The 14609-nt window shown below is 32.8% G+C and overlaps 1 protein-coding gene and 1 non-coding gene across 2 annotated transcripts; both read left to right on the top strand.

The window, feature by feature from the left end:
* Nucleotides 1-967: 967 nt before the first annotated feature.
* Nucleotides 968-5681, top strand: LOC126671583 (pyruvate decarboxylase 1-like). The gene is made up of 7 exons (XM_050365365.2): nucleotides 968-1507; nucleotides 2240-2403; nucleotides 3404-3965; nucleotides 4362-4450; nucleotides 4547-4664; nucleotides 4780-4968; nucleotides 5068-5681. The coding sequence occupies exons 1-7, from the start codon at nucleotides 1055-1057 to the stop codon at nucleotides 5236-5238; spliced, it is 1746 nt and encodes a 581-aa protein (XP_050221322.1). The 5' UTR covers nucleotides 968-1054; the 3' UTR covers nucleotides 5239-5681.
* A 3343-nt stretch (nucleotides 5682-9024) lies between these two features.
* TRNAT-AGU (transfer RNA threonine (anticodon AGU)) lies at nucleotides 9025-9098 on the top strand. The gene has a single exon. It is a non-coding gene; the product is annotated as a tRNA-Thr (tRNA).
* Nucleotides 9099-14609: the final 5511 nt, after the last annotated feature.

The following is a 14609-nucleotide window of genomic DNA, read 5'->3' as shown; positions in this document are numbered from 1 at the left end:
AATTTACTGAATAATCCTTTTCAGTTTACTACTAAATAAAGGTTTTATAGTCATTAACTAATTAGTTATTTAATTAATCACTATTATAATTAAAGTTCTAATTAGAATAGGTAGTTAAATTATCTTCAATTTAGTTTTTAGTATGTAAAAAATAGCTAAATTGTCTCCAAATTAGTAGGAATACCTATTTTTTAGTTTGATTGAACTATAAAATTAAAATATTGTATTTGATCAGTATAATATTATCTAAAATTCTATCTTATTATTTTTAAAGATATTATTAATAAAATTAAGTTAATTATTTAATTATGGTTATTATAAAACCAAAAGAAGAATAAATTCAGTATGGAAAAAAAAATTAACAACCGAATATATTATATTTACTTTTACAAAAATTCTTAACTAATTTAATATTAATTATAAATAAAAAATTGATATAATTATAAAAAATTTATTAATATGTTCATTAACGAGTTACGTTACGAGCCACGTGCATAACACGTAATGCGAAACTAGTATATTTTAAAAGAACCTATGATAAATGCGGAGTCCTTTAAAATCTAAAACTCTAATTATTAAAATATATAATTAATTTTTAAAATAATTTCTTTAATACATATTATTAAAAAAATCAACAACTACACATTTTTAATAATTTTAAATATATATATTTTAAAATATTTAATATTTTTTGAAAGCCCCGTATTTATATGAAGCCCTTCAAATTTGGAGGCCTAGGCATACGCCTTAGTGGCGTATGCCTAAGGCCGGACTTGTATCACTATGGCCACGCGAAATAATAGAACAAAGTGAAAGAACACGTGTTACTATACATGAATCGTGATACTCATTTTTTATCAACTTGTCAAATTATTTTCTTGTATCACTATTCAAATAACACAAACTCGCAACCTATATATAGCACTCCATAAACCCATCAAAAACACACAAATAATCTTTACTCAACGACCCATTTTTCAATACTTATAATCCAAAATTTCAAACCCTAAAAATTCTTTGAGAGAAAAACAAACCCTAAATAAATTATTTTGAAATGGTTGCTACCAATCAACTAAGCTCAAATATACACCCCAAATCAACTTTTGGTGGCACTCTGGGTCGCCACTTAGCTAAAAGACTTGTGGAAGTAGGTGTTAAAGATATTTTTTCGGTCCCTGGAGATTTTAATTTGACACTTTTGGACCATTTAATTGCAGAGCCAGAACTGAATCTGATTGGCTGCTGTAATGAACTGAATGCTGGATATGCAGCTGATGGTTATGCACGTGCCAAGGGTGTGGGAGCTTGTGTGGTAACTTTTACGGTTGGCGGTTTGAGTATTATTAATGCTATTGCTGGTGCTTATAGTGAGAATTTGCCTGTGATTTGTATTGTGGGTGGTCCTAATTCTAATGATTATGGGACTAATCGGATTTTGCATCATACTATTGGGTTGCCTGATTTTAGTCAGGAGCTTAGGTGTTTTCAGACAGTCACTTGTGTTCAAGTAAGTTTCAATCTTTAAATTTTACTATTTAGTTAGTATTTTTTTTTCATGTATAGCTACTAGGTCGATATCCGCTCGTTGGCGGATGAATACTAATTTTTTTATATTTTCATTTTTTAATATAAATAAATGATTAAAAAAATGGATATGTTATTGCGTGTTGAGTTTTTGGAAGTTATTATTTAAGTAATTAAATGATTTTAAATACTTATATTTTAACCAATACATGGAGAGATCGATGCAAGGTAGGGCCAGAGGGTGCCCGGTCCCTACCTCAAAAAAATACCTTTAAAGACCCACACAATAAATAAATTATATAAATAATAATCTATCTTAAATTTTTAATAATTATATTTTTAATGTATATTTTTTATGGTATTATATTTAAACTGTCTTTTAATTTAATTATGCCTTAACTGAAATAATAGTATGAATTCGTCACTGTAAATATATTATTAACAAAATTGTAACAATATGAAGATGTTCGGTTTTACGATTTGTGATAGTTATATTCAACTTTTAATTTAAATTTATTCTCAAAATCTATTTTTATAATTGATGATTAATTATCAATTTCATTAATGACTAATTCACAAAACTCAGAAAATATAATTATTAAATAAATTTATAAGTAAACAGAAAATAACTATATATTTTTATAAAATTTATTTGAACAAATTACACCATTAATTTGTTCATATTGACCTCAATCATTATCTGATAACATGACAGGTAGTTATAAATAATTTGGATGATGCACATGAGCAAATTGACCATGCAATTTCTACCGCTTTGAAGGAAAGCAAACCGGCTTATATTAGCATAAGTTGCAATTTGCCTGCTATTCCTCATCCAACCTTTGGTAGAGACCCCGTGCCATTATTTTTTGCTCCATGGTATGCCTTCTCTCTCAAATATGTTTTTTGTTATGTGATTTGGATTAGAGATAACACAAATGGGGTGAATTTGATTCGGTTCGGTTTAGTATGTAAATTTTCAAAATCAAGTCGAATGTCTTTTATAAAATTTTAAAATCAAATGTCATCAGTTCGGTTTATGGTTATTTCAGTTGGTTTGATTTCAGTTTAAACCGAAAGACAAAATATTTGAATTTACCGTCATTATAATTATGTTTATAATTAATTCTTTTACTAAATGTAATGATTACTAGCGATGATATAACATTAACTTGTAATAAAAGTGCTAATGACTAATAAATTTAGTATTCTAATTTATATAAATATAAAATCAAAAAATGTGAAAGTTTGATTTTCGGTTCGGTTCACCGAAGCCTAAAACAAAATCACAATTGAAACCACAATTTTTAAAAATCCTAAAACAAACTGAACCATTTTAATTAAGGCTTAATTGCACCAAATTACAGCAATTTTCGCGTGTTTTTGGTTTTTAACATAATCTATTTTTTCTTGACATATTCAACATTAACTTTCAGTTTTTGGCATATTTGTCCACGATTGCCTTTTCTTTGAAAAATTGTGTTGGTTTGGATGCAAAACGGCGTCGTTTTACATCCAAAACGACGTTGTTTTTCATTCAAAATGGTCATATGGACAAATATGCTAAAAAATGAAAGTTAATGTTAAATATCTCAAGAAAAATGATTATATTAAAAACCAAAAACACGCGAAAGTTGCTAAAATTTAACGCAATTAAGCCTTTAATTAATCACTTTAACCAATCCACTTGTAATTTTGATTTGATTCTGTTCGGTTTTACGGTTCGGTTCGATTTTTGCTCACATGTTTTTTGAGTGAATTGATTATTAAATATGGTATCCAAGTTTTTACGAGCAATTTATCAAAATCTTGATCCCTTTTCTTTCTTGCTTTGGTGGGAATATGAACTCTTTTTGATTTTTTTTCCTTCTAATTCCAGCGTGAGCAATCAGTTAGAATTAGAGGCAGCTGTTGAAGCAGCAGCTGAATTTTTGAACAAAGCTGTGAAATCTGTAATAATTGGAGGACCAAAACTAAAAGTAGCAAAGGCTCAAAAGGCATTTGTAGAGCTTGCAGATGCTAGTGGCTACCCAATAGCTGTTATGCCCTCATGCAAAGGGCTGGTGCCGGAGCACCATCCACACTTCATCGGCACATACTGGGGTGCTGTTAGCACTAGTTTTTGTGGAGAAATAGTGGAGTCGGCTGATGCTTACATTTTTGCTGGCCCTATCTTCAATGATTATAGCTCTGTTGGTTATTCCTTTCTTATCAAGAAAGAGAAAACAATTCTAGTTGAGCCTAATCGTGTCTCCGTAGGCGATGGTCCGTCGTTTGGCGGGATTTTTATGGATGACTTTTTAAGTGAACTAGCAAAGAAGTTGAAGAAAAATAGCACGTCGATGGATAATTATCGTCGTATTTTTATTCCTGAAGGGATCCCTCTCAAGTGTGAGAATGGTGAACCTCTTAGAGTTAATGTTCTATTTAAGCACATTCAGGTAAGCACATAATGCACAATTTAATTAGACAGTCTTATTAATCTTGTAGGTTATATATAATAGGAAGAAGGAAAAATGACCCTCGTGTATTTCGGGATTTTAAAAATGGCTCTAACATATTAAAAATGCATTAAAAAAACATAAAATTTAGATGGTGTTAAACAGAAATCTAAATGGAGTTAGCTTTTTTATGTCTTTTTGATGCGTTTTTAAGACGTCATGGTCATTTTTTAAATTCGAAATACGTCAAGTGCTTATAAGAGACGCAGACTATATATTATGGTCGTTTTTACATATTTTCCCTATAAAATAAATCAATCTCAGTATTCAAGATTGATTTGTAAGTGTATTTCCTTTAGAGTTTTAGTTCTTCTAATATTTCTTTGGACACATTAGGGAATGCTAAGTGGAAACACTGCAGTAATTGCTGAAACTGGAGACTCATGGTTCAACTGTCAGAAACTCAATCTTCCTGAGAATTGTGGGTACGTATGTCTGAATGACTTCAATAAGCTTGAGAAAAATAAAACTTTAATACATCTATGTTAAGATAACCATTATTTACTGGTGAATTTGTTCAGATATGAATTCCAAATGCAATATGGCTCTATTGGCTGGTCAGTGGGGGCCACTCTTGGATACGCTCAGGCTGCAAAAAACAAGCGTGTGATTGCATGCATTGGTGATGGGAGTTTTCAGGTGAGCACATCTTCAGTATAGTGTAGAGAGTATAGCGAAAAGAATACATGATAAAAGACTTAATAATAGATAACTTTCTTTGAAAATATGATAAAAAAAATTCATGTTTGTTTAGGTAACAGCTCAGGATGTATCGACAATGATTCGTTGCGGACAAAAGAGTATAATTTTTCTCATCAACAACGGGGGTTACACGATTGAAGTAGCGATACACGATGGACCTTATAACGTGATCAAGAACTGGAATTATACTGGTCTTGTCAATGCCATTCACAATGGTGAAGGAAAATGTTGGACTGCAAAGGTTCGCATATATAGCTAGCTAGGAAAAAAATCTTATGTTTAAATGTTTAAGGCTGCTATTTTTTTTAAAATGGTATGATAGATTCAATTGTTAATGCAGGTCCAAACAGAGGAGCAACTGATAGAAGCAATCGCGACAGCAACTAGTGAACAAAAGGATTCACTATGTTTTATTGAAGTTTTGGTGCATAAAGATGACACTAGCAAAGAGTTGTTGGAGTGGGGATCCAAAGTTTCTTCTGCGAACAGTCGTCATCCGAATCCACAATAATGAGTTACTATTTTATGTTTGTAAATGAGTATATTGGAGGGTTGCCATCATATATTTCTATTAAAAAACATTTTCTCTCCTCTCAAAACCTCTCAATTATCTCATTTAAAAACCCTAGCTGCACCCTTCATTTCTTTCTTAGGGAAGATGGATTATGGCCATTATTTGGCTAAAAAGCATCTCCCCACTCTTAATTTTTCTTAAAATGCAACAAATAAGTGATGTTTTATATCACATATCTTACTTTATGTTGGATTTTGTAGTTTTTATTTTTATTTTATCTACCCTAAATGGATTCTGGAGTCTCTCTATTACTTTCGACGTCTCCATAGTGTTTTCTGCGTCCCTTCGGTGTTTATGCCATCCTTCTCGGCATATTCTGTATTTTTCGGCTAGTTGGAAGATTATATTTACAAATTTAAATGTTTGCAACTCACATTAGTTTTTTCGATTATTAAATTTGTGACTTCTGTTGTTGTAATCATTTAGATTTGTATTTTATACTCTTATGGCTATATCTATTATTAGATATTGTAGTGTTTATTGAGTTTGTTAGATGCTTTTTATAAACTCAAAATCCCTTAAAATGTTTGGTGTAATATCTAGTACAATTTATTTCATGGAATGAAATTCTATCTTTCGATAAAAAAGATTAGCATATTGGAATTCTAAGAGCATCCGCAATGATGGATTTGCTCAGCTCAATAACTGCTCAATATTGAACACTTCTTGTTGTGAAGAAATGGGAACTGCTCAATAACCATTGAGCGGTTGCGGTTATTCCGGCGAAGCTCGCTGCAATTCCACCGGCGGTCATAGAAAAGCTCAAATGCGTTGGGTCGAGGGATATGCCTTATGAAGAACTAGAGAGAGCAACAAATGGTTTCTCTGAGACTAACTTACTAGACGAAGGCGGATTTGGCAAAGTCTATAAAGGAATCTTACACGACGAAATGGTCGCCGTGAAAAAGCTTAAAGATTAAAACTTTGAATTTGTAAACCAATAATGAATCAATTTAGGTTAATGGATGTTTATTTTTTTCTGTTTTGCACCACACCATGGATTAAGAGAACAATGAAGAGATGAACAGTCGAATGAGATGAGAGAGTATGGTGAGTAGAGGGAAAAGAGAAGGAGAAATAGAAATATAAGTAGCAGGCGTAGGGTAGGAATGATTCACGTAAAACATGTAAAATAATCCCGTTTTTAGCACTTTAATGTAATAAATAAATTAGCATAAGTGAAAGAATATAGAAGTCTTAACATTTTTGTAAAAAAAGCCCACATTCAGCCCATATGTGTAATTTTCTCTAAAAACTACCGATCTTTTTTTTTTCAACTGCATACTGACGTTGTAAATCGGTCAATTTTACCATATTTCGTATTTTTTTACTTTCAATAGCACCCTAAAGCATCAAATTGAACTATTTTCATTTGGATAACATTCAAAATAAATTAATAATCTTTCATATTTATTAAATATGCTAAATATTGTTTGATGCTATAAATTACACAAAAAAAAATCATTTTCTTCATAAAATAAAAAAATACATTAAAAAAGTAATTTAAATTATTTTATATAAATTAATTAATAATGTGTCCAACTCCGTCACCACCTCCCTCTGACAGTGGCCGTCTCTTTCGGATATGGATTTCAAATGCAATATGGATCTATTGGCTGGCCAATGGGGGCCACTCTTGGATAAGCTCATGCCACGAAAAAACAAGCGTGCGATTGCATGCATCGGTGATGGGTGATGGGAGTTTTCAGGTGAGCGATGCAAATCTGATATGAACTTTCAATGTTTTAAAGATGATCAACCCAATGCTACTTAGAAAAGATAAACTGATTCATATCTGAATTATTAATTCAGTATTAGAGAAATTTATTTTTAAAAATTTGAATGTTTTTAACTTTTTATGGTAATGGAAAGCCTAGCAGTAATTCTCAATAACCTACTCTGTTTTTTTTTTGAAAGGTACTCTAAATATTTAATAGCTAATTGTTCTGCTTTATTGACAAAGAGAACATGGCATAACTTCTTTTAATGAATGGTCCATGATAAAATCAAGTATTAATGCCGAAAAAAGTCAAATTTTTATGACTTGTTATAAATTAAACAAATTTTTTTAATTTTTATAATAATAGATCGATTGTATTTTTTTGTAATAATAGTCAATTGTATTTTTTGTGTGATTTTTTTGAGTTTTTAACCACTTCTAGTGACTTATAATATATTATTATTCATCAAAAAATAATAATAGCCTAATATCTTAATTTAAAGTAACAAGTTTGGCCATCAATTTGGCTATTACTGCAACAAAAAAATGTAATTTGACTATATTAAAAAGTTTGGTTTAAATTGCAAAAAGTCGTAAATTTTTTTCACCATTAGATCTAAAAACAACAATGAAATTTGCAAAAAATCTGAATTTTTTTTATGACTAAAAATTTTGGTTTTCTCTCTATTACATGCTTTAAATGCCATGGAATAGTCATTATGTAATAAGTGTTCTTCACCAACAATCCAAAGGAAAAATTGGAGCCTAGAACCTTTATAGGTTCAAACGTATAATATTATATTATTAGGTCATCTCCAACTCATATTTATATTAAAATAATTTTATATAAAAATGGAATGTAATATTTTTCAACCACAAACTCTATATTATTTTATTATTTTTGTAATTTATACTAAAATTTAAATTTTTAAAATATTCATTTAAAAATATATATATTAATTATTATTGTTATTTTGAGTTTGTAGTTTGTCTAATTTAGATTACTGTTGTTCGTAATATTAAAGTATCATCCTTTGTCTAATTTATTAAGTATTTTTTTTTCAAATATTTGCTGCCATCAATTTATTATATATACACATTTCTATTATAAGTCTTACATAAAGAAATTTAACATTAAATATGGATCTATAAAATTATAAAAGTTAAATATATTTATTGGTGTACCGTCTTCATGCTACCAAAAGAAGTTACTAATGGGGTTGAAGCCATATGTAGAAAATATCTTCGACATGGTTCCCAGAGCTCTAAGAAGGGTGGTTTGGTAAAATGGACTAATGTTAGCAATGGAAAATGCTCTGGTGGTTTGGAGATTAAATAAGTTCATGTGTGGAATAAAGCTGCAATTACTAAATATGTGTGTGAATTAGTTTCTGAAAAGCCCTCCTTAAGGGGTCGCTGGGTTAACTCTAATAAGCTCAAAAAGCTCAGTTTCTGGGGCATCACAAAACCTCATGATTGTTCTTCACTAGAAGATCCAAAGGCAAATCTAAAATTGCCAAGACCAGGAAGTTATGGTTCACGGCTTCAGTTTATTATTTATAGATTTTTATAAAAGAAATTATATTTAACCATGAGAATTTTTTTGAGAGCAGGTGTTTGATAAGATCAGATATGCAGTTGAAGCTAAGCTGAATGTTAATTAAGAGTTTTGTTCTGTTTTAGTTTAGGGTTGAGAGTGTTATCTCTTTTGTGTGTGTTTTTATTTCTTTGCTGGGCCCTGTTTTAGTTTAGGTTTGTAACCTTAGTTCTTGCCCTCTATGAGCTTGGTGTACTAGGCCTTTATTCTAGCGATGTATTGCCCTTTTTGGTGATTGACAAAAAAAAATTAAATATATTTTTTAGTAAATAATATAATTATAAAATGAATGAAATAAATAATTTATATAGTCAAAAATTACAAAACAATCTAATTGAGATTTTGATAGTATAAGTTCCTTTGCGACAACCTCTATTTATATTGTCATTTAAAGAAGGTCACAGTTGCTTTCATAGCTCAGTTGGTTAGAGCACCCGTTTAGTAAGCGGGAGGTCTTGAGTTCAACTCTCAATGAAAGCATTTGTTTTTTTAATTTATCCTGTAATTGTTCTGTGAGTTGCTGTCATTCAATGAGCCACAGAAATAAGATATCCTCACCAACCAAACGATAATGTTTTAATGGCCATTATCGCATGTTTTAAAATGTATTCTATTAATTAGTTTTTAACGCTATGCTTTGAAAAATGTTTCTTTCTTTTGACACCCTTAAAAAACAGTACATAAATAAAATGATACAAGATCTCCCTCTTCTCTATATAGAATACGAGAAAAACAAAAATATAACCCATCACAAAATTAAAATTTCATAATAAATAATCACAATTTTATTATAAATTTATGATAATTGTTTTCCTTATAAATATCGCTCATAATTTGATTTTTTTATTAATATTGTATGTCTGTTTTGACCAATTTCAATAGCATAATACAGTTGACCAATTTCAAATGATTTTATGTATATATATATATATTTATTTATTATGAAAAAAATCTTCACTTTACTTCGGAATTTTATTAATATAAATCTTAAGCAGTATGTAAATGTTTTTTTTTTTTTTGATAGGAAAGATCGAACTTTATTAATTAAACGATAATCAAAACAAGTTCGTTGACAGGGAAAGGAACATTCCCGTCAGAGATACAATCTTTTCCAATAAAGACACCCCATTTGGCTAACGCATGTGCAACTTGGTTGCATTGTCTTCGAACGTGTTTGAACCGTGCATTACGATCTTCGACCAACGCCCTACAATCGTCTATAATCAATTGAACTGAGTCTATAGCGCTGTGGGGCTGATGAATTCTGTTGATAACAGAAGCTGCATCTGACTCGCAGTATAAGCATTCACCAGGGATTTCTGCTGCAACTTGGATACCAAACAGGACTGCTTGTGCTTCAGCAGCTTCCACATCTACCACTCCTCTTAATTGCTTCACCCCCCACCTGATAACATCCCCATTTGAACTCCTACACACCGCGCTCACCACCGAAGCTTGGTTCCTTAACGAAACAGCGGCGTCAGTATTCAATTTAATAGAGTTCAGTGGTGGAGGTTCCCATTCCAACGTGGAAACCGACCTGAGAGCCTTAGAGATACGATCTGAGCCTGCCTTATTTCCATGCATGCACGTAACACCTTTGAATAACACCTCAGGAGCATGTCGTCTATTACCAAAGACAATGTTATTCCTATCAGTCCAGATTGTCCATAAGCTCAAAATAAAGAGCTGAAGCTCATCGTCCTTGAGGGAGCTGAAAATCTGAGATAGCCAATCTGTCAGGTTGCTGCAATTAAAACTGTCTACACGCATGTTAAGTGGGGATAACAACCACAGGCCCCTAACCTCATCGCAATCCTTGAGGGCATGCAGCTGAGATTCCTCCTTGACTCCGCATCTCGGGCACAGATTGGATAACTCGGGTAATCTCCGTGAAAGCTTTTCGTTGCATGGAAGAGTTTCGTGAAGGATTCGCCATAAGAAGTGGCGAATCTTAGGCTGAACGGGGCAGCGCCAAACTTTGTTCCACAAGCCATTGTCCGCATTATTGGAAGAAGAAGCAGTATTTCTACCCATAATTTTACAAGCTTGGTAATATCCGGATTTAACCGAATAAAAACCATTTTTATTTAGTGGCCAGAACAACTTATCTGGTGGCAAATTCCTGCTGATTGGAATCTTCAAGATGTTAGTGACATCAGCCGAACAAAAATATTCATTAAGCTTTGCAGCATCCCAAAAACCGTCATTTGTCAAGAAGAAGCTAACTTTGCAACCCTCTGGAACGTTGGACGCACCCAACGGCTTCATGTAAGGAGCCGAAGTAATCCAGTTATCTTTGGTAGCATCAACGAACTCGCCATTGCCTATCCTCCATGCAAGACCTGAGTCGAGAACCCGTTTACCTTCCATAATGCTCTGCCACAAAAAGCTCGCTCCCCTTCTAGCCTTAGCATCCAGAAACTCCCTTCTAGGAAAATACTTGGCTTTTAACACCCTAGCACAAAGGGAATATGGATGTTGAATGAGTTTCCAGGCTTGTTTTGCTAGCATCGCCAGATTGAAAGCCCGGAGATTCCGAAATCCCAACCCACCCTCCTTTTTCGGCTTACAGATAGCGTTCCAACTGACCCAAGCAATTTTCTTTTGATCGTCAGTCCCGCTCCACCAAAACTTGGATATGATACCTCTCATTTCATTACAAAAAGAGATAGGGAGCGCAAAACAACTCATAATATAGGTCGGTATCGATTGAGCAATCGATTTTATGAGAACTTCTCGCCCCGCTTTCGATAAAAATCTCTCTTTCCACCCAAGGATTCTCTTGTGAAGCCGATCTCTGAGAAAGGCAAAAATAGGCTTCTTAGAGCGACCAATCAATGTAGGCATGCCAAGATACTTCTTGAAACGATCCACCACTCTGAACCCCAACAAATCTGACAACGCGACAATGTTGTCCTGAGCAACTTTTGAACTGAAAAACATCTCAGACTTGTCGATATTGACAGTCTGACCAGAAGCTTGCTCGTAGGTATTAATAATGTCTTTCAAAGCCTATCCCTCCCTCATAGTCGCTTTGATAAATAGGACGCTGTCGTCAGCAAAAAGCAAGTGGCTAATGCGAGGACCACCTCTGCAGGCCTTACCTCCTGAAATAACCTTATTCCGGACTCCCTTCCTAATGAGCGACGAAAAGCCCTCCGAGCACAAAAGGAATAGATAGGGGGAGAGGGGATCGCCTTGACGGAGACCCCGCTGAGGAAATAGGAGGCCAAACGGCGCACCGTTTATCAGAAAAGTAAAAGAGACTGATGACACGCAAGCCATAACGAGTTTAATGAAATGAGAAGGAAAACCCATTTTCATCATAACTCGTTCAATAAAGCTCCACTCTACTCTGTCGTAGGCTTTGCTCATATCCAACTTAAGAGCAACCGAACCCGATCGGCCCTGTGACCGCTTAGCCATAGAATGAAAAATCTCAAAAGCAATCATAGCATTGTCAGTAATAAGTCTACCTGGAACGAACGCACTTTGTGACTCATCAATAACATCTGCGAGAACCCTTTTAAGTCTGTTAGCGATGACCTTTGCCATTAATTTGTAAATAACATTACATAAACTGATCGGGCGAAGATCTTTCAATGTCTCCGGGGCAGCAGTTTTCGGGATCAACGTTAAAAATGTGTGGTTTGCCCGATCTGGCATAACTCCAGTAGATAGAAAATTAAGAACACAATTTATCACATCACGACCAACTACGTGCCAATAGGAATTGTAGAATAGAACAGGCATTCCGTCAGGACCCGGAGCCTTCAATGATCCCATTTGTTTTAGTGCTGCTACAACTTCCTCTTCTTTATACGCCTGTTGGAGTTCGTCTACTTGTTCGGTAGTTAGGGCTGAATCAATGCAATCGATAACACTTTCTTGATTAATGGGATCCGACGTAGTGAATAGGTGCTTATAATAAGCTTCAATCACAGCGTGAATTTCTGCTCCGTGTTTCCAATCTCCATTGTCATCCCGAATCCGTTGAATGAGGTTGTTTTTTTTACGATTAGACGCTTTATTATGAAAAAATTTTGTATTTCGGTCTCCTTCTCGTAACCAGTCAGCCCGAGATCGTTGCTTCCACATAATCTCTTCCTTATTAAGAATGTCATCAAGCTCCGCTGAAATTGCCGCCTCCCTCTCTAAATCACTCTGATTATCGCTGTTTTGGATCAGTAGCAGCTCGGCCATTTTATCCTTTTTTTGCTTATTTATGTTGCCAAAATTAGAACAAGCCCACGCCTTCAAGTTAGCTCCACAGTCCTCCACCCTTGTCATAAAATCAGCCGGCCACCTGCTCTCACTATTCCAAGCTGAATACACAACCTCGTCAAAAAGATCATGTGTCATCCACATTTGCTCAAAGCGAAATACCCTAGCAGTATGTAAATGTTAAATTACATCATCAACACAATATGAATAATAATAATATTAATTAAATGTTTTCTTAGTCATAGTAATAATAAGGCTTAAATGCACAGAAAATCACAAACTTTCGCGTGTTTTTGGTATTTGACACGAACTTTTAATTTTGGCAAATAAATACACGAACTGTCAGTTTTTTGCATATATGACCAAGTTTCCGTTTTAGGTAAAAAACGGTGCCGTTTTAGGTATTAAATGTTGCCGTTTTAGGTCAAAAACGGTGTCGTTTTATGTCAAAAATGGTGCCCGCGTTATATATGCAAAAAATTGATAGTTCGTGTATTTATATGCCAAAATTAAAAATTCATGTGAAATACCAAAAACACGTGAAAGTTGGTGATTTTTGGAGCAATTAAGCCTAATAATAATAGTGGTAAAAGTAGTATCAATTTTCTTAATTTCTTATGAAAACATGTTGATCCAGTAAAAGAACTCCATTCTCCTTATTTTTACAGTCAGTAATGGAAAGAAAAAAATTTGTTCGGATAAATAAATGAATAAATTGATCATCCATTGAATTGAAAGTTTTTTAAACAATCTACATTTTTTTTAATTATGGACTGCTTCAAATGACACCAGGAATAAATTTTATACGATCTTTGGTAAAAGTGGTGATAAATCATATAGGGAAAAAACTCAATCTTCTATACAAAGTCAACAAAGTAATTTTTTATCCATAGTGAAAAAAAGACTATATGAAATGCATAGAGCTTTTTGAAGCAATGTTTTCAAACATTCAAATTTTATTTGAGAAATAAAAATATAAAAATCCAGCAATAATAGTTCGTTGTTTACCACATTGGACTAAAACATATATGTTTATGATCAACGGTTTGATGATCAATTATTCACGGCATTCTAAGTAGGGTAACTTAAAAATAATGGTTGTTTTGTCATGCAAATGGTCTTCTGTCATAATATAAAGGAGTTGGCTTGGGATCTTCAGTCATGCGAATGATTTTCAGCCAACATACAATTTCACATTTGCATCAAATCTTGCTATATGAGTTGTCTAGTAGATGTATGTAGATCTATTTATCATCAAATGTCAAAATAAAAAGCTATATATAGGACCATTGCCAACCGTATAAATTCTCCATAATTAGACTAATTAAGATATAATTTTTTTTGATAAACGATATTTGCATTAGCTCAACCACAAGAAGTGGAAGGCAAAGAAACTAATACAATCAGAGATGGATACAGAAAAAATCCAAACTTCTATAAACGTCCAAACTAGAAAAAGGAAAAGACGGATTGAAAGACTTGTAGAATAGGACTGCCTTAGTAATGCTCAATTTTAATATTAATTTTCAAGTCTGTAATTTAAATAAAAATATTAATTTTATGCAATTCGAAATAATAACTAATTTCTTAATAGAAAAATGCTAACATGCATACGTAGTAATGATACAATAATACATATTTTTAAATCTATATTAATATTTTTTTAATCAAAAATTATTTCCTCCAAAACTAAGGAGGAAGCCAACCCTCGGCTTTGGTTTCTAAATGATATAAAATAATCAATAGTGTGTTTTTTAAATTGTT

The sequence above is a fragment of the Mercurialis annua genome, linkage group LG3, assembly GCF_937616625.2.
Source record: "Mercurialis annua linkage group LG3, ddMerAnnu1.2, whole genome shotgun sequence".
Taxonomy (NCBI): domain Eukaryota; kingdom Viridiplantae; phylum Streptophyta; class Magnoliopsida; order Malpighiales; family Euphorbiaceae; genus Mercurialis; species Mercurialis annua.
Note: the sequence above shows the minus strand (reverse complement) of the source record. Positions and strands in the feature narration are given on the sequence as shown.